General features: G+C 39.3%; 1 protein-coding gene across 2 annotated transcripts; it reads left to right on the top strand.

The window, feature by feature from the left end:
- Nucleotides 1–6,575: 6,575 nt before the first annotated feature.
- cabp7b (calcium binding protein 7b) lies at nt 6,576–24,433 on the top strand. 2 transcript variants are annotated; one of them, XM_044012290.1, is made up of 6 exons: nt 6,576–7,458; nt 19,933–20,076; nt 20,177–20,289; nt 21,250–21,397; nt 21,475–21,598; nt 22,618–24,433. In XM_044012290.1, exons 1-6 carry the CDS (start codon nt 7,350–7,352, stop codon nt 22,649–22,651), a joined length of 672 nt encoding a protein of 223 aa, XP_043868225.1. In that variant the 5' UTR covers nt 6,576–7,349; the 3' UTR covers nt 22,652–24,433. The 2 variants fall into 2 exon arrangements, with proteins under 2 accessions (XP_043868225.1, XP_043868226.1); XM_044012291.1 differs by lacking the exon at nt 22,618–24,433 and having other exon boundaries at nt 21,475–21,972.
- Nucleotides 24,434–24,470: the final 37 nt, after the last annotated feature.

Below are 24,470 nucleotides of genomic sequence, written 5' to 3'. Positions count from 1 at the left end.
AGAGCCAGGCACTCGTGGTGCATTTGAATGCGGGTAAAAGATTTTGCTATCAAATATTCATGAATCACCGTGCATTACAGGCCCGTGATGTTCGCCCGTCTCTAATTGCCAATTACACCTGGAGCTCTGAGAGCTCGATGGTGAAAAACGATAGCACAACAACGTCACGGGAACAGCTCGAAATTCAAACGCGTCGGGGTCATTTTTCCTTTCTTTCCTCATTTAATAAATCTCATACCCATAAAAAGCCATAATCTCTTAATCACGGTGTTTTGTAGGACACTGAAGGGTCTCTCTGCTGCGAGGCGATAAAGGTGACCTAAGGAGGGTTTTAATAGAGAGCGTGACGACGTCCGTCCAGAGAAACGGCAGCAGCAGAGATTAAGTGATGTGACAGCTCTACTGACACTTTAATAACCCACTTTATTGTGGTGAAACAAGTAATCACATCTCCTTTTTTCTGCCTGTAGATGCCTCTACACCACACTCTTGTAGTAACGCTGTAATTAACAATAATAAGCCACTCATAAGATGCATATACAGTGCTTAACAACTTTATTGGACCACCTGTCATAAAAATGAGAAAACATGACTATTTTAGAAATCTTGTGTATTATTTGGAAAATAACAAACTGAATTCAGCTTTGTATGCCCACATTTGAGTCGGCTCACTGGGCTTCTTCTCTGAGAAGTCAGGATTTAATCAAGCATAACATTCAACCACTAAAACTGCAAGTAAATAACTATAATTTGACACCGTAATCAAGAAATAATCACACGCTTTACAATTTTTTTCTGTTGTTTTTTGTAAACACGTCACTTTGAAAATGCACGGATAACGATAATGTATGTATTATGTTTTAGCATTAAAAAATATATCATTTTGGTGTATGAACCATTACAGAATAGATTTTGATTAATGCTGTTTATTTAGGTGGTCATGTATGTACTGTATGTATGTATGTATGATAGCAAGTCACTGTTAATGTAATAAGACCAACTGTCAGTCGCATCACTCTAATCCATAAACCAGCACAGCATTTGACAAACATAAAACACACCAAAGCTGTATTACACAGTATTTTACCTGTCATTAAAGCAGCAATTGAACCAATACTGTTTACTATTATTTCTTATAGCAGCTTTGTAAGTACCTACTAACAACATTTTATGTAGCTTGTGACCCTACATATAATGTTTATTAACATAAGTCAGACTTAACGCGTGTTAATAATAGCACACCATTTTAATTACTACTTATTAGTCTAATTGTAATACATAAATATGAACTATTAACACTTAAAACAGGTATATTAACATGTTTGCATGTCAGGTCTCGTCTTATTGTGATGAAAAAAAAATTTAAACAGACAACACGTAGCTCTCACAGCTGATTGACTGTGTCGTTGAAAACCGTGCATCATCTGGTGTCGGCTCGTCTTCACCAGGTGAAGGAAAAACTGCCAGAATCCAATTTTCTCATCCAATTTAAGAGAATCGGCATCACCGCAACAGGAGTCGCTTTTGCATAATACAATAATGATGAGGAAAAAAAACCTCAAGGTGTCGTCATTTCACCCTGTTGAGATATTCTTTTTTTTCTGTTTTCCGACATCTGCAAAAAGAAATGTATTGATCTGTGATAGTGCGTACACCTTTCTATGGTATACGTGATCAATAATACTTCATTATTGATGAACACCACCGTGTTGTTATTGTTAAATGTACATTTATTTTATAATGTCCATACTTTTCTGGATATTGTATTACTATTGGACCATACGTATCATATGTCTTTGCTATGTTACTATATAAACATATGTATATACTTTATATAATCACATTTTAACGTCATTTTTGTCCAATAGTGTCTCTATCCACGGGGATCAATAAGGGATCTTTCTGGAATCCCTTCAGTTTTTCCTCTTTTTCCACTTTTTCGATTTGAATTTACCAGTGACTGATTGCTTGGACACGAGTGCGGCGCAGAGATTATTTAAAGCAGTTTTTTTTTCAGCCAAGTCTTTCACAAACCCCCTGATAAAGTGTAGCCGCTATATCACACAAAACTAAGTATAATCTTCTTTGTACACATTGTGGAGCCGTTTCCATTCTGATCACATAAAGGCTGTCTGTGTAGCAGCCTTGTATAGTCAATTACAAAATCCCCAATGAATCTTTGGTGGAAAGCTGTTTTGTGATGTGATGGCACTGATGAGATTGTTTTTTTTTTTTCTGGAAACTTCTTTCTGCACTGTTAGTTTTAGAGATTGTATTTGCCGTGTTGGGAAAATGCTGTTAGTTCAAAGATGACCTGTGTTTCCTGAAGATAAACAGGAATTTCATTCACGAGGGGCTGGTTTGACATTTCCTCAGCGACACTTCAAAACGTGTGCGAAATACAGTAAATAAAGTACAGCAGCGTGTGAACGCTGGGTAAAAGTACACAAACAGTCACAGAATTTGACTGTTTGTAGAAAATAATCCAAAAACCAAAGCGGCCCTCCATCTTTTACTCATACAAAAACAAACAGCTGCTGTGGTGAGACTTTTACCAACTCATCAATCTGAAATTGGAGAAGGAAAACTGTTTATTTCCAACACTTTACTGTGGTCTTTAAAAACCCTCACTTCTCATTACTCGCTCCACAAAACTGTGAAATAAAACTAACTAATTACAATATAAATTATAATTTTTAACTGGTCAGTATTTACTGGCACAGTATCACATATCACTGACTGCTACCATGGAAACATGGATGACGATGGAGTCCCGACATTTTCTAAGCCCAAGAAAAGCTTAAAGGTACAGTGTGTGGGATTCAGTGACATCTGTCGGTGACATAAATGTTCACTGAGTGAGTTCTTCTGCCCCTTTTCCCAAGATAACGTTCACTTTCAATATCTGGCAGCGGTTTTTCAACCAATTAGGAATTACGGTACTGTGATTGGACGGTTGTTCTGTGGAAGTCCCGAGGGCGACCGTAATGACAAGTAAACGGGCACAAAGCTCTCTTTCTCTGCTTTTCTGGTATCCATCCGTCTTCTACCACTTTATGCTCCACATGAGGGTCACACGGGGGTGCTGTGCCAATCTCAGATGACACCGGGCGAAAGTCGGGCTCACACCCTGGACGGATCATCGGTTAGTCCCTATTCTGTCTTCAGTGATATTTCATTGGATGTGGATGTTTTTCCCTTCATTTTTCCCCTTAGAAAACATTTTCTAATGTGTGTATACGTGTGTATGTGTATGTATGTATATATGAGTACGAATTATGTGGTGAAATGTTGTAGAACGATGTCAACAGGCAGCCGTGTTGATGAATACCTTCACGTTTCATGGAGCAGGGGTGGGATTAAATACGTCTTTAACTTCTTCTCACTGCGTTTCAAACATGAGAAGAAACCATTTGATTTGTGCGTCTGCTTGTGAAGTCAACATTTGTTCTTCTTTGTGTTGGAAATAAATCAAACTTGAACTTAAACTGACTCAACTCAACCAATCTATAAAACTGAGCAACAAGCTCAAACCCAACCATCCCCCACCGATCCGTGCTCTTTCTCATTTCATCACAGCAGTAAATCTGTCAAATTTTAAAATGCTATCTCTCTCTCTCTCTCTCCTGACAGTCTGCTGTCATTTCATCACCACTCCTCCACACAAGCATCACCTCAGCTCAGGATGTTTGGTCGTCTCACGACCAGAAGCTCCAACATCGTGCTCCGCTGCTCGTCACCAACACCAACTGACAGTGACAAGAATCTAGAGGTGACGTTTCTGTCGTATTGAAAGCACAAGCACCTAATAACGGACTGGCGACCTATCCAGGGGTGTACCGTACCTTTCGACAGTAGCTCAGTGGTAAAGCGAATCATCTTTCATTCAACTCAAAGGTTGTGGGTTTGATTCCCGGCTCCGCTAGTCTTCATGCGTCTCACATATGTATGAAAGAGATAGAAAATGCGAGAAGAATGTCTTGTAAAGCAGCTTTGAGTGTTTGTCAAGACTAGAAAAGTGCTATATAAATTTACCGTTTCGCCCCTACCTCAGCTGGGATTGGCACCAGTTACCCTCATGTGGATAAAGCGGTGGAAGATGAGTGAGTGAGCACCTAATAATTCATAGAACTGTGTACGTAGTGCTTTACTTCCTGTCTAAGCCTGAAGTCTGAAGAGTCACTCTCAACGTAGGCACAGAAAAGAGACAATCTGGATCAGTGGTAGCTATCTTGAAGGTTGTGGGTTTGATCCCCAGTCTACTCTGCTAGTCTACATGCCAATGTGTCTTTGGGCAAGACGCATCATCACCCCACGTTGCTCCTGACGACTGTGTCTGCAGTCGGACACAATCGTGTAGCGTAGTGTAGCGTAAGACTAGAAATGTGCGATATAAATACAGACATGAAACAACATTGTGGTGCTCAGCTTTACCTACTGTATGTCTCGTTTGTCCTGTGGACATGACGGAATGTCGTCGTCGCCTGTCCTTGGAGTTAATGATGTCTGTGACGTCAGGCACAGAGCGTTTCCACCTTGACCTCCTGGACGTCAGCAGCCGTGGTTTTGTGATGTTTTCAGGTCTGTGGACAAACCCTCAGCCTGTCTCAAAGGTATTCATTCATTTCTGTAATGATAAGGAACTCTCTGTGATCCCTGCTTATTCTGAATGCTGGAAAGCAGTTGCAGTATTAGCTGTCCACTTATAGTTTGCCGGTGCACGGTCACACGCTTGCAAATTGCAGGTGACTCATACGTCTCCCGTCTCATCATAAAATATGAGCTGGTTTGCGTTTGAGGACTTTGAAAGTGACTCGGATTCTTCCTTCTCCAGAGAATAATTTTTGTCCCTGTGTGAAAATGACTTGTCTGTATACATTTTATGTTTTACATCGTGTTTGACTGTGCACTTCAATGTAATGTGAATTTAAGATGGCGTGTTAATGATCTCTTGAGTGATTACATGTTTAATGAAAGCTCTGCGTTCATTTGAATCCAAAGCACATTTATTCATAGAACACCACTGCGACAAATGCTAATATAATTTACTGTAGGCCTATATTGCAACACAGGATGCAATACAATTACTGGATATGTGTGTTATTCTTTCTAAAGAAAATGACTTTATGTCTGAGCCACTGTATTGCAATGATGTGGAGAGGAGGAAGAACAAAGCCTCTGTTTTGGAGGAGGGTTTTCTGGGGGGGGATTAAGAACTGTGTGTGTGTGTGTGTGTGAGCACAGAGCCAGCAGGAGGCTCAGGTGCAGCAGAAAGAGACAATTCCTTCAGATCCAGGGGGGAATAGACCTGTCAGTCCCAGAAACCCTTGAAGAACCAGCTCACAGAACCACATGCAGCTCTCCTCGCTCACATCACATCATCTTATCTGACATGAACCAGGGTGCAAAGACACAAGCAAGGGGCCTTTATTATTTTTTTTCACACAAGATGCCGGGGCATCTTTTGGGAGACGATGGCATGTTTGTGTTTCTGCTGCGTTTGTTTGGTTTGGCTGCGTCGCGGTAAACAGTGATCACGTTGCAGCGTCAGGAGAGTCGTGCGACTGATTTTGGGGGAACGGAAGGAAAACAAGGTGTTGTGTGTGTCTTTTTGTGGAGAAGGGATCTCTGTCATGATCAGAGTGAGATTTATCCCCATAATGTACATAAACGTTTCATGTCAACCACTATATCTGTGGCCTACATGGAATTAAAGGGGGGGAGAGTCACCTGATCTGTCAGGAGAGCGAGAAAAGGAGGGTTTGAGTTGGACGCAGCTGTCCACGTACTCTGAGCAATCAAGGTTATTATCCATATTGATAAACTCCACCAGTGGTGTATTCAGAGAATTGACTGACATTTCAAAAGTTATTGACAAACTTGTCAAGTGTCACTTGTCATTTCTCCAGAATATTTACACGCTTAGTTTTTGGAAAACAAAGGTCTGTTTTATTGATAATGTCCGCACAGTCTGTGATTAAAGAGTGATTTTATTCGTATTTATTTTAAGATAGTTGAAGAAAAGTTGGGGAATTTATCTGAAGAGACTGCTTAAGATGATTATGCTGGCATAAATAATCCAATTATGTGTCTATTTCCCCCAAGATATCTTTTGATCTTGCTGGAAAATGTTGGGATGGACACTGATGAATAAATGCATCACATTTCATTTTATATTCACTGAGTTCTTGTTTGTTTGTTTGCCCATGAAACGCTGCTATTTAACGCTTGGAAATACTGTATGTTATTAAATCTGAAAACAGCCTGAGGCTTGATTTAAATTCTAAGAGTAATGAAATGCAAAAAAAAAAAACTTCAATAATCATCATACTAATAAATAAGTAACAGAACTTAATTGAGCCTCACTTGTTGATACAGATTCACTTTTCTGATCCATTAAACGAGCCATGATGCTGTCAGTGTTCCACAATCAGAGGAAATGAAAATGCATATTTTTCGGTGTGTGTGTGTGTGTGTCTGTGTGCGTGTGTGTGTGAGAGGGAGAGACAGAGAGAGAGAGGGAGAGAGGGAGAGCGAGCGAGAGAGAATTGCTGCCTCGTGCAGCGTGTCTGTGTCTCAGACGAGGAAGGGGACACCCACTCCCACTCAGGATTCCCTTGAAGCTGCTCTCCAGGAAAATACTCCTCGTCTTCTGGATAAAAATCAGCTCGTCTTGCGCTTGCTTTTTTTTCCATTTATTTTTTATTTATTTTATTATTTTTCTTTCGTTCGTGTGTTTATTTTTCTAAGAACGGGGAAAAACACGGGGACATAAGAAGAAGAAGAAGAAGAACACGCGTGATCATAGGAAACAGAAAAGAAACATCGATTTATTGCACATTTTCTCTTTGGGTTTTTATAGACCTGTCTTCTCCACACATGCTGAGATGCAGGAGGAGGTGTGTGCGGGTAGAATAAAGGAAGTGCGTCTGTTTGGATCAAGGTTTTTTTTTATTACTATTATTCTTGTTGTGAGCGGACATTTGAGGGCTTTTACATCTCGAGACTTCGCGTCAGGATGCAAACTATAAAAGTTTTGCATGTCATTTTTGGTGTCACGCTTGTTTGCTGCATGCCTTGTCTCCAGTGAACAGCCACAGGTTTTCCCTCTGAGATCAGACACGCAGCTTTTTTCCCTCGCATTATCCAGAGAATAATCCAAAACCCCATCGAGCAGGGTTGAAGTTTACAGAGTGGCGGATTTGCTTCTGTACAAATCCACACACACATATATAGATATATATACATATAAACATATCAAGGACAGTGAAAGGGTCTTTGTGTGAGAAACTCTGGAGAGCTGGACTATATGAAGATCGCGACACAGCTGTTGGTTTCCCCTCGCAGAAATGCCAGTGCGTGCTGTGACCACCAGGTTCATGTACAAGGGACTTTGCACTATTCCAGATGTCCTCACCTACCGGACCCCTGTTCACCTGCCTGAAGACGAGGTGGAAGGTGAGTCATGGTCGTGTTTGTGTGTGATCTTAAGTTGAATGAATGCAACGTCAGTGTGGTGGTGGTGGTGGTGGTGGTGGTGAAGCAGTTCAGGACCTTGGACAGATCCTGGTCCTGATCCTGATACTGCGCAGGATGGTGAGGTTGCTTCCAGATCCTAAACTGGATCCTCTGACTAGAGTGACTGATCCATTAGTGCAGGTGTTTTACATCATGGTCACGTGTCCACATGCATGTGCGTTATGGTCACTGTTGAACGGGGAGGAGCCTTTATTATATTATTATCATGATAATACACAGTATCAGGATATTGGTCAAAATCACCGGATTGTATGTCTTACAAAGGAAAATCTAAAATCTAATATAATCCAAAGACCCCTTAATCCATCACTTCGATTAGACAAAAATGTCAACAAACAACATTTTAACTGAGTCATTTTCTTTTACGGGAGTAGAATATTTGTTATTTGTAAAGTTACATCTTGATATGACCTGGTGGTAAAAGCATTTGCATTATTAACAGCTTTGTAGTTTAAAAGAATATGAAATGACAGCATCTGACTGATGTTGGTATCGGTTGATACTCAAGGTTGTGATATCGGTATCAGTATCGATATTGGCCATGTAAATTCCCTCACATGGAATTTGTCTTTCTATTTATTAGTGCTGCTTGTGTTTTTGTTTGTTTTTTATCCCCAGGACACAACAATACTATCAGATAATCTTTTTTTTTTTAAACATACATTTCACATAATCCTCAAATAACTATCACCCTTTTTTCAAAAACATACATTCCACTGCACTGCCCAAGTTCTCTATATGTCACACTCTATGCCACAGAGTTGTGTGATATAGTCTATGTTGAACATATCATATCATTCATAAGTTACATTTAAAATCCATCGCCTCAACCTCAAAAAAAGCTAAAACGTTATTAATAAAACAAAGCGATTGCTTCACGTCTAGCGTCGAACGGCGTCTTGTTATAAATTCATACAAACGGCCGTCTCTTCGCCACAGTGTTGTACTTAAACCACATAAAAGATTCATGAGAGTGTTAAAAAGCAACCGTGCTGTTATAAATGTGGTGCGTAGCTGTAGAGACTGGAGCTCTTCCTCCTCACAAACTCACATTGCTCACACTGAGGAAAGCACAGCTGGCAGTGATTGGGAACAAAGCCATGCAGGCAGACTACAATGAAGAGATAACTCTGATCAGATTTGCTATCTCCTATAAGAGGGGAATTCCATTTGCCTTTTATCTGTATAGGTGGCCTGGGCCCACAAGTGGCTGCCTGCCCTTGCTTTGAGCCCCGTGTTTGACATTGAAAGTGGAATCGATTTAATTAAAATGTTGGCTATGTGGAAAATAAACGGACACTAAAAGAAGATGACACGGTGTGTCGTTGAGTTGCAGAAAGAGCTTTGTCGCAGTCAGTCGGTCGTTCGGTGGGTGTTGATGATGCAGCTTTTCGGGCTAATGAAGAAGTCAAACTCTCATTGACTAATTGAGCCGCATTAAGTATTCACATCATTGTGTGATCGAGCATTCAACCGCGAGTGTGTTTATCCAGGGGAGACTCACTGAGCACATAATGCTGCTACACTTCCATGGCCTGACACCTGTGCAGTAAAAACAGGATGGACAGTGCTCTCAGCTCGGTCTGTTTTGCCTCCCACATGCTGTTCCTGTGCCTTTTACACTGTTGCTGCTGCTCCACCTTAACACCTCGGTGTGGGAGCTGCAGTGCTGTTTCAAGTGAATACAGTGTGTCTGCGAAACGGTGCTGCAGCCCAGTGGGACTGACTCAAAAACTGCTCCCCCTTTTTCTCGCCGAGGCCTGAAAATCAACCTATAAATATTGATTCATGCACCAAATATTTAATTACTGTGGGACAGAAGTTTCCCCTGATTGCTCGGCTCATGTATAATTACTCTTTTCTAATTACATTTATGATTTTAGGTGACAAAATCATCCGTGAAATAGATTGGTGCCACTTTACAGTATCCAAATAAAGTTAACTAATCCTAAGTTAATGATTAACTAAAGATTCATCAAAGTTGATTGCATTGCAACTATTTCCACTACTAGTTAATCATTAACTAATGATAAGTTAACCTTTTTTACATACTTTATTGAACAGTGGCTACAGAATAACACAAGAGAGAGAGAGAAAGAGAGGGGGGGGAAATAATGGTTTCTTTGACCATTTTGACAAAGGTAGAGAGTGACTTTCTGTCGGATTAATGTCATTCCATCGCCATAATAAATATGCCTGCTGATAACTCACAGCAAGATTAATACACATAACCAAAATGACAGAACTCATTCCGATGCTTTTCCAAAACACAGCCCATAAATAATACAGTGCTGCAACAGTAGTATGTTAATAATTTAAATTATTTAAAGTGAGTTATGCAATTAAGTCGAGGCAAACGTCCCCTCTGCGACGTTGTTACAGTAGATGCAGGCCGCTGTGTTCAAGTCAACACTGACAAACACGTCACACACAAGGACAAAGGGACATTTTACCCTGGACAAAAAAAAAGAAGACAGTCGAGGTCACACAATGGACAATACATGAATTCTTCAAGGTAATAAGTAGATTAGTGGTCCACTTGTGTGGACTACATGTGTGTAAGTCAAAACACAGTGATCTCCTAAAGCAAGAGGCAAAGTCTTCCAGTAGCTCTGTAGTTTGTAATATATAATAAAATACAATAAGAAAACGTTTGCAGCTGCTGTTTTACATGCTAGAAATGCTACATAAGTCCATGAACATGATCCTTTGTTGTTTAATCAGTGACTTTGTTGACTTAGTTGAAGTCCAAAATGGCCACTAGATCCTTTTTCAATAATACATGGCAATTTAATTCCTATCAAACATCAGCTGTTGATCTTTATTCTATAAAAAAAATGTCTGACGTCATAAATCCAGTGAAAATTACAAATATTTTCCTATAGAATTTCATTCAAACTGAGTGGAGTCACCCCCTGGTGGCTATTCAACACATTTTTACTACCAGGTTGGCATCATATGGACAATTATGTCCACTTTTTACATATGGTTTATGTATACAGCTCTATAAGTGCTTACAATAAATGTGATTATATTCAAATACAATAAAATGTGTTGCTGGTGCTAAAACCTCCTGGTATAATTAGCGAGGTGTTTACAGTCGTTGGGGGAGTTTAATCACCTGATGATTTCATATTTACTGGCTGAACTATGGGGAGTTGTATGAAAGTCCTCTCAGTTTTTTATGGCTCTCCTTACAGTGGATGCTTTTGAACAGATGGTTGCTTGAAGTCTGCAGGGTCAGTGGAAAGGCTCCTTTAGCCCTTGTGTCGTGCAGTTTTCACAACCTCTGATATGAATTCAAATCCTTACAGCTATAAAAAAAAACAATTGTTTGTCTTCAAGAACGTGTGCATGTCCAGTTTGTTTCAGTACACTGGATATGCTGTAACTACACTGGTACCTGGTACTTTTTTAGTACCTGCTCTGGTGAGGTTCCAGTCGAGCGGAGCCAATACTAAAATGTGACGTCAAAAAGACTGTCGGCCACTGATTGGTCAGAGAGTGTCATCACTGGAAGAGTCATGAGTGTGACGTCCGACACAAGAATCAAACCGGACAATGCCGAACTGTGTCGCATGTAAAACCATGTTGCGACAGCTTCGTGCAGCCGTGTTATGACGACTCCGTCCACGTTGAGGAGGCACCATAGTCATGGAAAACAACAAGCCTGATACCACACTGAGCAGAGTCGTGCTGAGCCGAGCTGAGCCGATCTAGAACTGTATAGCCGAAAAAAGCGTCTCCTTCTGCTGTACAAAACATTACAAGATTTTTGTGTATACACAATTGGTACAGGAAACATGGAGCTGCATTTTGCAGGAACAGCAGCAGTTTGTGAAAAAACAAGCAGAAATGTAGTTTAGGGAGCACTTGATTTCCTTTTTACGTTGTGTTTGCAGAGCACTCATTTCTTATATCACATGATCACACGTTCATTTAATAATGAGAAGCTAGAGTTGAGTGTCCAGGATTATGTGTAGGAATAGAATAGACTGTTAAAACATTTTGTATTTGCTTCTTGGTGTCTTCATCTTAAGTCCCACTGTATGAAGTTGTCTTGTTTTGCGCTTCTGCCTTGCTTCCACCAGTTGTGATGTAAAATGCAGTGTCCACTGTGTGCAACACCAAATCAAAACACTGCCGATAGGCGTAATCAACATTGCGGGAACTCATTTCACAACAGTTTAACTTCAGCTTTAACTTTGGCTATAAGATATTTAGTTTGTCTCTGATCTATTCCTCACAAATAACATCCACACTTCCACGGCTTCAGCTGTCCAGACTGTTGATTATCTCCACATTATTCATGCCAATACCTCCATTAAGCATTCATGTGTCTCGTCAGCCTGTGTATGAAACAGTTGCCCTGACTATTTTGTGAGATGAATAACGTGATATTTTGACTAATGGACAGTGACATTTCTCCACTGCCTTTAATAATTATACAGTAAATACTGTCTGACGAAAGATATGCAAGAGGTAATAGATGCAAATTGTGATTTATTCAAGAGTCAGAGTGTCAGTGCTGAGCTTTGACACTTTAATTTTATTCAAAGGTCAAACATCAAATTTAAAAAAGGTAAAAAAAAAAAAATTGAACGCACAACCTGTGACCTACAGTAAACTGGCAGATGCTTTAATTGCAAACATGTCGACGCAGACAAGTCTCGTGTTTTATGACGGAAGAGTCTTGTCGTCCTGCCAGTTCTACTTTCTGCGAGTTTGCAGCGCTCGCTGCTGTGTCCCTTTACAGAGGATGTGAGCGGTGGATCACGGCCAGCAAGATATTCCCGAGGAAACCACCGTCTTTCCCATCTTTTCACTTTTAAACAAGGTTTAAACTTTTAAAAGCTCGCAGCTGTCAGGGATCAATGACTGTAAATAAACCAGTCACAAACATATCTGTAATAATAGTTGTCAGGCCAGATTTGCTGTGATTGGAGATGCTCTCGGCACAAAATAGCGAATGAGTCACATTGGTGCAATTCAGTGTGTGCAGATAATGGGTATTAATATAGTATGAAAGTGTATGAGACAGTTTGTAAAAAATGAATTGTTTAGTGATTAGAAATTAAAATTATAACGCGATAATTCGTCTTGCACAGTAGTTCAAAACAAAATAAAGCAAAATGAATCAATAAATAACAAAAACAGACAAAAAAAAACAGAACATTTGTAATTAAAGCTTATATATATGTACACACACATACATGTGTATATACATACACATGTATGTGTGTGTACATATATATAATTAAATGTTGCATTTATATTTTAATGTGATAAATATTACCTAATGTATTATCATTATTATAAAATTGTTGGTCAGTTTGGGCCAGTTTTCATCATAATTTAAAATAAATAAGGGTAGGGCCAGAGGACGTTGACTGGGGGGCTGCATGTGGCCCATGGGCCGCATATTTGAGACCCCTGGTTCACAGCAACAGCAGCAAGAACAAAAAAGACACACAAGACACTTAAAGCTGCTTTATCTTTGTTTTTGTTGTTTTGAATGTGCCCTCCGCTTTGGTTAAAGACAAATGTTTGATCATTAATGTTTTAGGTGTCCGGTGAGATTCACTCAACATTGTTACACTGTTTAACGCTATGAGAACATTTTAATTATGACACGGCGCCTTCTCTCTCTCTGTCTCTCCCACGTCATGTTTTATTTATCCACAGTCAGATTTGGGAAGCACAGCGCAGATGTTAGCTGATAAATCCAGTGCGGATGAATATTCAAATCTATGAAGCACCTCATACTGTGCTCGCTATTCTACTTACAAAGTGTACATAATCTCACACAGCCATGTTTCTGTTTCATTGGGGAAGTGATCGCACTCACAACAGAAAACAGTTGCCGCAAACAGCATTGTACTCAGTTTGTTTATGTGTTTTTATGCAAACCATTATTTTACCCTATGAGAGCTGGCAGGCAGAGATGCTGCTCCTCTGATGGATCGAGAGGATGCAGCTGAATAATGTAAAGCCAGACAACACATCAAATAAAGACAACTGAACAACAACGTCGGCAGCAATCACGCCACGAAATCCAACAAATGAGATCAGCTACAGTCAAATCTGTTCTTAGAGTAAATAAGGTGTTTGAGTTGAAAATGCATAGAACAAGTGATGTTTCTTTATAGTTTCTTTAAAAGATCATGTCACATAATTTTAGCTCAGCCTCCGGGGAACTGCGCGCAGAGGCTGTATGTGCTGTAGGGCTGTATGTGCTGTAGGGTGTGTGTGTGTGTGTGTGTGTGTGTGTGTGTGTGTGTGTGTGTGCATGTGTGTACATGTCTTTAGTAGGCTGTGTGGACCATTTGTTAAACAAACCTATCTCTATGAGGACATTTTGTCTGCGCCACACATCCTTAACAGGCTTTATGAGGAATTAGACTTGGTTGTACGGCTAGAATTAAGTTTAGGTAAGTGTAAGGCATTTTATTGTGATGGTTAAGGTAAGGGGTGCTGAGTGTGTGTGTGTGTATTTGTGGCTTTGTGATGACCAAACTCATAAAGGACATTTTGGCTGGTCCTCACTTCTAAAGGGTTTTTTGGGGGGTCAAGACCTGGTTTTATGGTTAGGGTAAGTGTAAGGGTAAGAATAGGTTCTATGAGAGTCCACAAAAAATGCAAGACGTGTAAAAGTGTTGATGAATAATGGTTTGTCTTATAATTTTCCCAACACTTTGACCACTGACACATCCCACATTCATACACATGCAACTAAACACACATTAATGTGAATAGTTTGCATAAACAAAGCGTTCCAATGCTAATGTAGTCGTATCTTTACCCGACTACAATCTCCACTACAATAACTGTATTTTATTTTGTTTGTCCTTGTAATAACTCTGTATTTATTTGAGCCAGAAATATAATTAGCTTTTTTTTATTTTTTAATGCCTTAAGATCATAAAGAGGCTTCACGGTGTCTACAGTCATCCAAAGCCTATAAATATTCATGTGTAAATGTTTAAATATAATTGCCTTATATGCCTCAGTTATGTTCTCATTGTCCTATTGCCGGCAAATACTTATTTGTTAATACACATTATTTTGTTCTGTACAAAAGACTTTTTTTAATTTCAGTTTTCACTTTCATTTTCAAACACAAAGGATGTGATCACGTCATGAGGGATGGAATCACCTGAGAAAAGAATCTGGGAGGAAAACCAAACAGAGTCTATACTTCTGTGATTTCTCAAATAAGCAGCATTTTCACTGGGAAAAGAGTACCGGTTCTTAAATTCTTAAAATATCTGAGCATTTTTAGTAGTTTAAGGGCACTGTGTTTTGTTTAAGAGGGGAAAAAGAAGGATGTATGTATTTAATGTCACAGTAAAAAATATCCTGTTTGACAAGTCCAGTGTAAATCGATATTCAGTGTCTGAATGTGATTCATACGTTAATCTGGATTAGATACTAATAATAATAATGATGCATTTTATTTGCGCCTTTCAAACACTCAAGGTCATTTTATATCTTATGAAATGTCCTGAAATGTCTAGAGAAAAATAAGTGCAATTTCAAGACTATCATGCCTATGGTTTACCATTTGCACGTGTGCAAGATCACAGTAAATATACGAAGAACACAAAACATTTCTGGGACTGAAAAATATAGTATTTGACATCTCCCTGTGGGCCGGATTGGACCCTCTAGTGGGCCGGTTCTGGCCCACGGGCAGTATGTTTGACACCCCTGCAGTAGATGGAGTTTAAAAGTGATCACCAGAGTTTAAAATGCCAAATAAAGAGTTGTGGTCACTATTGTAGGAGCAGGGTTCACAAACTCTGTGGTCGCTCTCTTAAAAGAAGTTCCTCTTCTTCATCAACCTCCTGCTGTTTTTAACGCCATGAAGGGGCATGAAGGGTGGTTTGGCAGTTAACTGTCTGACAATCACAGCGGGGATGCATGGTGGGTGTCTGTCTATCTTTCTGTCTTTCTTTATTTCTTTCTTCAAGGATAAATTTGTTTGGTTCCTCGTTGAAGGAACGTTGGGTTGGACCTCACAACATTACACAGAAATGATGAGAATATGACTTCTCTCAACAAATACCAGTCCAAAGAAAGGCAACACTGATGTGAGGCTAATCTCACTTGTTGGTGATTATTCAGTATTTGTAGATTAGAGTTGTTCCGATTCCGATACCAGTATCGGAAATGCCTCCGATACTGTCGAAAATGTGGGCATTGGTAATGGCGAGTACTGGAGTCCATGCACCGATCCGATACCAAACGTACAAGCTGAAAAACCAAATAACATATCACTGGTAAAAATAAATGGTGTCCATTTGCTGTATTTGTTCATGTTTTACAGAGGGTTTAACCTGAGCCAAACCTTACCACCAATGATAATCATATCACAGTCATGCAGGCGTAGTATGATATATATTTTTTTAACACACTGGTACCGGTATCGGTACTCTGTAACAGCCGATACCCACAGCACAAGTATCGGAATCGGTATCGGAAGGGAAAAAATGGTATTGGAACATCTCTAATGTAGAAGCCAAAGGGCAACAGCTTCCTGGCCAACAGTCTGTTATCAATTGACTTGGTAAAAATGAATCAATTAAATCCCGAATGTCTGGGTGTAAAGGTGTCCCACACTCGTCTTTTACACACATTTCCTCATTACAAAGCCATTATTTGGGGATTTCCCTTGTTATTGGACAAGAGAACTGCTGCTGAAACTTTGCCAGGAAGCAGCAGAGATCCTCTTGGCATGAGTCCTTCGTCATGGACACTTTTCATGGCCATATTTAACTCCACCAACCGCCGCCATAAATCACTTTCATTAAAAGTCTTTGATATCAGCATTACAAATTGTTTTCGGGCTCCCCAGTGTAAATCTCAGCCCCACAGGGGACGATGAGGATGAGGTAATACTTAGTGAAGGACAAAGGTAACACCTTAAGTGTAGGTCAAGTGACAAACAGTTTCACATTGAAGGAAAGATAAACATCAATAGTCCTCTCAAGGAAAAGATTTTGGCAGCTGTTGTTCTAACCTGCCATGAAATTATCAGTCAATATTTCATTTTGTCCCTGCATGGCAAAATTGAATGAATTAGTACTATCATTTTAGTTTCAATGAACTCCAAGTGCTGTTAAACGCAATTTACTCAGGGGACCGAGCTTGTCAACATTCTAAGAGTGTATATAGTCTAGTCTAGTACAGTAAGCGTGATATGAAGTGACAAACAAAGCCCAAATGTTCTTGTTCCACAAAAATAAAATGCTACTCGTACCCTGTTCAACATGATGTGTCACCTGTTGCCAGGAGGTGAAGTCATATCAGAAACAAAAAAAAATGACATTATTTATTTGTTTGGACAAAGTAGGGACACTCACAACTTATTTGCACCATCCATAAAGCGGGATTCAATAAACAGTCGTGTCACCGGCAGATTTGTATCTGACAGTGCATGTAGCCGCAGTAAATCACACGTATTGTATGGGGGTTTTGTGTGCTTTATTAATGACTGCAGACTTTGAGGGGTTTTGTTTTTACATAAATTGACCTTTGCTTGTAGTTTGGACTTCACGATGTATATAACGTCCTCAGTTAACCCAGCAAAAGCCCTCAATGCTGCCTCTGTCCTCACATATACTGTACGTACAAATGCAGTATAGATTTTTGATGTTTAGGGACTGTTGTGCGTATTTTACACACTTCTCATTCTTAATTTTTCTTGAATTGCATGAATTTTGGCAAGATCCAGCTCAGCCCCTACAGTCAGGCTAAAATACACTGTGTACAAACCTGTGTTTAAATTGAAACTGCAATATTTGATCTCGCTTCTATTTTACTAATGCATAATAGTATGCATTTATTATATCTGGGAGTCAATCTGGGATTTTGCTTTGGAATTGATAATTTTCACTTGTTGTTTTTTGGCCATGTTCGCCATATTTCGGCTATTTCCATTAGATGGCACTGTCACGAGTGTTAGCAGCAACATGTAGTATATTGAAAATAATTCACATTTTCTTGGGGCGGTTTTTCATGAAAAACTTCACCACAAAAAAATGCCATTTAAAGGGTTCAAATCTTTAAAAAAATAATTAGGTTTTGATGTCAATCATTACATCAGATGTAAGTGAAAGAAAGTAGAATATAATATTGTGTAATATTTTTACAGCTCGCTTTTAAAAAGCACATTGTTACATGTTATTGCTGTGATATCAACACATAAACCAACTAATGCAGCATATTTGTCATTGTTGACTCACCAATGACTCAGAGTAACGGTCAGTGCCATTACCTCATCCTTAAAGGGCCAGCGTGTCAGCGTGTTTTATTCCACAGTTACAGTGATTTTAACACTGTGTTCAGTGACTTGACCAATAACTGAATATGTACTTAAATGTATTAATTTAGTCAATTTGTAAGGGAATGTTCTTAAATTGCAATCAGAAATAACAGGAAAACGTCTCCCCGGTCATACAGACCATGGTTCTTTGCTGCTACATCAGAAAGGGTGAGCTTGTTTTATTGTTATTTTGAAACTATTGTGCTGAGACTTTCACTGAATGGGTTCACTGACATGAAATAACTGAGTGTTTGCACCCTCACAGCAGTGCAAGGTTATTTCTTCGTTCTCTGAAGGACTTCCTGTTTTCAGAAGCCACTAAAACCTCACTCTTACATGATTTTTGTGGTGTTGTGGAATAATATGACAAATTGTCTTTCATGTGTTCATGTTTCTATGTCATGTGCAATGTGAACTGCACCACATGCCTCATGCACGTCAAAATATGGATACATAAGAAATTAACAGTTTCATTTATGGAGCATAAATATTAAAAAAAAACTATTTGCTGATAAAAAAAAAAACTCAATTCAAATCATACATTTTTAAAGCCCGGCAACAAATCATATATGACACAAATGATTAACTTCCTTGAGTTGTGTCCCTGCTGTACATTGCACTTGAGTATTCACTCTTTGTGGTGAGAAATAATCAGTAGTCCGACCACTTCTCAGCTGTCTCAGTGAAATTCATTACTTGTCAAGGGCACCCAAGGTCAGGACGTTGACATTGTCGCTGAAGGAAGATAAAAAAAAAACCTCAAAAACAGAGCCGCTAGTGGCAATTTAAACAAATATGTTGTCTCCGATATGTCGAGGTACGGCTCAGACGTGGTCACGCCACGTGAACCTCGGCAGCTTGTGGTCACAATGACTTGTTAACTCCATGTGCAGGAGATTGATGGACGGCACATGTCCACTTGTGGGATTGCATGCAAATTAGTATTCCCTCCATTGTGGAAGCGCTTAGTACGTTTACATGCTGTCAATGCATTTGATGTTTTGGGGTTTTTACTTTAGTTTTAGTATGCAATAAAACTGAAAGTAGAGATGTGTCTGTCAACAACACGGGGGAGGCAGTGGGTGGTTTTCTGTTCAATCCAGTTTCAATTAATTAACATGTCTTCTCAACACTTGTCACCACTGCTTATTTATTGATTTTGTGTCGCGTTTATGGCGACGTATAAATGATACTAACGCGTGTTTGATCTAACGTTTTGTACAACACGCGACCAAATGTATACTGGAGCAAGCCACAGTACATCAAAAAAGCACCAGCGAATTCTTGCCTTTTGATGCACGACGGCTCATTTTAGCACTTCAAACAGAATACCATGGCTATGTTTATGGATTATTTACCAGAATGTGTAGTTAATTATGAACACATGATATGAATCCGTTCACAGCCATCTGTCACAAACACTTACAGTATGTTGTGGCCATGGTGACAGGTATTGATCCTGAAGTAGCAATGTCTTCTTTTAGCTAGTTTTAAGCAAACAGGTAGATAGATAGATAGATAGATAGATAGATAGATAGATAGATAGATAGATAGATAGATAGATAGATAGACCTCTACGTGTCTTCACGGTGATTCACAGTGACAGGGTTTTGAAGTCTCTGGCTGTTTATTGTACGTGTGGAATAGTGAACAAACGCAGAAGAGTCAATTGTTCACTTCTTATTTTCAGTCATGTTTTTACTGCAGCACAGCAGGTGCTGGGATTTTGTCAAAATAAATCATTTTGGTTATACAGAGGGTTCATAACATTTATACTGACTTATTTTGCAGACACACAAAATCAATTATTCCGTTTGGTCTTTTAAAAGGAAATGGTAAAACAAGGCAAAATATCATTAGAGTTTTCCAAAGAATTACTCTTTCAGGACTTCTCTTAGTGCAGCTAAGAAAAAGAACAATTCTCTGAACAGATTTATTAAATCAAACATCTTTAATCAATGTGTTTCAGGTTTATTTGTCACGTACAATAAAAGTAGAGAATTCAGCCCACGTTGTCGACTGTTGAAAGTGGTTGTTGTTCTTCATCGCTGTCCTTGTTCCAACAGAGATACGCGAGGCTTTCAAAGTATTCGACCGAGATGGGAACGGCTTTATCTCAAAGCAGGAGCTGGGGACGGCCATGCGTTCACTGGGCTACATGCCCAACGAGGTGGAGCTGGAGGTTATCATCCAAAGACTTGACATGGACGGTGCGTTTCTCCCCCTCACTCTCTGAAGACGGTGCTTCGTTCATACAGTCCAGCACATGAGCAGTGTTGTAACATGTTGTATTCTTGTCTCTCCAATCAGGCGACGGTCAGGTCGGCTTTGAAGAATTTGTCACGTTGCTTGGTCCTAAACTCTCCTCTGCTGGGATGCCTGATAAGTTCCATGGTGCAGACTTTGATTCAGTGTTTTGGAAGGTATGTGTTGTCATCATCACTTAACTCTTTACCTTCTCTCTTATTAGTGTTTCTTCCAGTTTTTTCTTACTGTCTAAATTTTCTTGAGGCTTTTCCCTCAAACTAAACTAAAAGTGATTAGAACGTTGTCACTAGTTGGTTCAGAATCAGCTGTTTATCACGGATGACGGATCATCTTACGTGATTTTCGTATTCCTGTAGCAGCCTCCGCATTATAAACCACTTAAAGCTTCAACTGTTCTCTATGGGACGGCACAGAATTGTATTTCATTTTACTGTGGTGAGCTCAACGGTGATTGGACAAATGCAGCAAAAACGTCACTTCCACGGACGCTCAGCTTCTCTGGGAGTCAATGGAGCAGTGGGTGGGCGCAGACGCCCGGGCTTCTGCATGATGATTGGAGGAACCTGTTTTTGATTGACAGCGTTGCAGAAACATACACAACAGCAAAGTTGTGTATGTTTGTGAAAAGTCTCTGAGATTAAAGTCAGAATTCTGTTTTATTTTTCTTTCAAAAAATAAAAGACGTGTCCATGTGGCCCTGATACTCTTCCATATATATCTCTATTTCAAGTAAATTGTAATAATAATAATAATAATAATATATTAAATGCTGATGAATTCAAACAACATTTCTGGCATCATTATTATTATTATCATTACAATATAACTCGCTGACATAATGAAGGATCTCATTAGTTGCATTACATGCAGTGTTTTAATGTATTGCACAACGTTGCGTTAAGTAACAGTGCATTTCTCTGTCTGATTTTAATGGAAATGAGTGTTGTTTTGACGGGAAAGCCTTCCGAGTACTCACACTCCCTAATGCCCTCATGACCAGGAGCAACAGATACTTAGTGCTGACCTGCAGCTTGTGTGCGTCACTGAGGGACATCGAGACGGATGAGTTCCTGCGCTAATTAGATGGATTTGTGGTATTTTCTTGTTCTCCCAAGTGTGACATGCAGAAACTGACTGTGGACGAGCTGAAGAGGCTGCTGTACGACACTTTCCGAGACCACCTCACCATGAAAGACATCGAGAACATCATTATAACCGAGGAGAGCCACCTGAACAGCCCAGAGTCCCACGTGGACATTGACAGTATGTCTCACTCATGTGTCATGTGTGTTTTTTTTTTTTGTTAAACTCTTGTCATGACACTCTCTTCTTCTCCACAGCAAGTCCAACACAGCAGGAAAAACACACATGTGTGCGCAAAAGCCTGATTTGTGCCTTCGCCATCGCGTTCATCATCAGCGTCATGCTCATCGCAGCCAATCAGATGCTCCGCAGAGGGATGAAGTAAGTTTCTGGGTGATAACAACAAAGCATAAGGTTGGACTGGGAAAAACCTAAATGTTGACCTAAATGCATTCACTGAATGTTTTTTTTCGCAACTACTGTCACAGATTTTCTCTCTACAAAAAAAATTGATGTCACGTGGCGATTCTATACGACTCCAGCATACCTTGTTAAAGCAGACATGTCAAGGGCTGATGACAGTCATATCTCTGATTCAGATGTTTTCTAAGATGTTAGGTAGCAACGCAGGAAGTAGAAGACGCCAGTAACTCCAGTGTAAAGTACTGCGTGTGCTGTAGTAATAGCTGTGCTGTGTCTAATATATAGTCAAAGGAATACTTCACTGATTTGCATTTAGCTTTGTATGACTAGAATAGGGGTAGTATTTTTGAAAAAATTGTGCTTAGAACCTCAGTTTCCCCTGAGGTGAGAAATATCATCATTCTTTTCTTTGTTACATGCCCACCAGTGACACTGTTGCACTGTCCTGTTAGCATAACTGTTAGCAAAGATGGCGGACACTGTTTACATTAGAGAATAGGTCCCCTCCCCCTATGAGTGGGTCTAAAAAGTGCAGAATTAGCGTTGCAGTTTCAAGCCTCGGACCAAGGCTCGAATCAAGTGTCACTGGTGGGCATTTAACAAAAAAAAAGAACGAAGATATTTCTTGACTCAGGGGAAACTGAGGTTAGGAAGCACAATTTTTTAAAAATACTATCCCTTTTCTTGTCATTCAAAGCTAAATGCAAATCGGTGAAGTATTCCTTTAATGTTATTGATTAGAATTCTGCAATTTGGAGTGCACATAATATAACAACAATAATAATAATAATAGCATTGGTTATAGAAATAAAACAATGCAAAAGTGCCCATGGGGTAACTTTGATCACAAGACAGCACACAGTTTGTATTGTAAAATTCAACAACTGGAAAAGCAGCATAGGTTCATACAAAGTGTTGAACAGAATGACAATAATAAAAGTACAAAAACAATAAATCAATTGTATCAATTGTAACAGGCAAGCTCGGGAAAATTGGAGACATGAAGTTTGAGGCCCTCAGCCGCGCGCTGTGTTTTACAGGAGACTGTTCCGCAGAATCCGTGGTGTATTCCCAAGGATGTCACAGATTTCTAAATTATTAATTGGGTTGTGTGTTTTTTGTCTGATGCTCAGAGTTAGCCCTGGGGTTTCTCTGTAAGTCAATCTGTTTTCCCAGCTGAAATGTGAACCGCCGTAAGCTTCAGATTTAAATTGAGGTGAACAATTGACTCTAAAATTAAACCCCTGACACTGAAGGAAATGGTGCAATCCCTCTGAGAAATATCAAGACAAGGAAGTGTGCATGTTCACCTTAACTGGTGAAACGTGTTTCTGTCTGCCAGATGTATGAGGTTACGAAAAGGTACGACGCTAAGTCTTTGCATTTTTACCAGACACCAAAGTGAGTCATGGCGGTGATTAGCGGAGTGACCCGACCAACCAGCTGTGAATAAATCCAATCATAACATGCGTAGCGTTCCAATAAAACTTGATATTCAATGTCATTTCTTTCGCAGATTAGTATGGAGGATAGTCAGCTCACATAACACACTTGCATGTATATTAAAAACACAAAATAAACGTGCGTTCTATGTGTGCAAGATCAAGTTTGGAATTCTTCGGTATTTATTCAAAGGATTATGCAATTTGTATAAGTGTTCATTGCAAAAATAATCTCAGTATTTGGCATTCTCCTATAAATGTCAAATTTTGTGGACGTGTGCAAAATATGAAATACTCTGCTGTGAACAAGTAATTTAACATATCATGAGAATGTTGTTTTCTGGCTTTACATGGACCACCAAAACAACATATTGTTTAAAGTACAACATTGTTATATTTTCTTACTTGGGAAAGTGGCACATTAAATCTGTGTGGTTTTATTATAAATGTACACATAATGTTTTGTAAAAAACAAAGAAAATATACTATAAAAAATCAGGTTTCTGATTTATAATTTCCAGGATGCCTGGACACTGCAAGTTTTTGTGTGCACATATATTACTTTGTCTAATTTATAAAGATTTCTTTCCCGCGGACTGTTTACTTTCACAAATATTTGTCAAATTTGACAAGTTTTGACCAAATGCTGTATATTTTTTGTCCGTCTTTTCATCCTCACGTTCATAAAAAAAGCTGGACCTCAAGAGGAAAAGTTTGAGAAAGTGGCAATAAACTCTCACTCGCTGTGTTGTGTATGAACTACATATGAAATCACATTCCCACGCCATGTGAACATATCCCATAATAAGGTATGGGTTTTGTGTTATGAAACTATAAAGTATAATATTAATTGTGTGAAAACTTGTCTTATGATGACCTGTTGGAAAAATATTGTCCTTTTCTGCGTTACAATGTTTTTAATGAGTGGACTGATGTAAACTTTGTTGCTGTTGTCTTAATTGTTGCTATAATTTGATTCAAATTATGATTTTTTTTCAGTTTTGTGCCTTTATTATTTGAGGCGTAGAGAGAGGGGTGCAAAATCTGTCGAATAAAACTCAATTATGACAAATATTAATGTGTTTTGGAGCAGAAATCGCGGCTCCTGCAGAAAATGATTGTCGTCTTCCACACAAGCTAAAGCTGCTGGCTTTAATTTGAATGATGAAACAGGTGAACTAGTGTAGCACTGGAAATGTTTTAAGCTTTTGAAAAGACGTGCAGAAGTAATTTCACAGCATATTTTGTGTGCATGTAAAAGAGGAAGAATTTGTTCATGAATAATGTGTCATGCAGCTGTAGATACAGTACTTTCTGTGTGTAACTGTGAAATAAACATTATGTAGCAATATTTTCAGCAGTGAGGTTTCACTTCGGTGTTATGTGAT

Source organism: Solea senegalensis, linkage group LG21, assembly GCF_019176455.1.
Source record: "Solea senegalensis isolate Sse05_10M linkage group LG21, IFAPA_SoseM_1, whole genome shotgun sequence".
In the NCBI taxonomy this organism is placed as follows: domain Eukaryota; kingdom Metazoa; phylum Chordata; class Actinopteri; order Pleuronectiformes; family Soleidae; genus Solea; species Solea senegalensis.
This window is presented reverse-complemented; position numbering and strand designations above follow the sequence as displayed.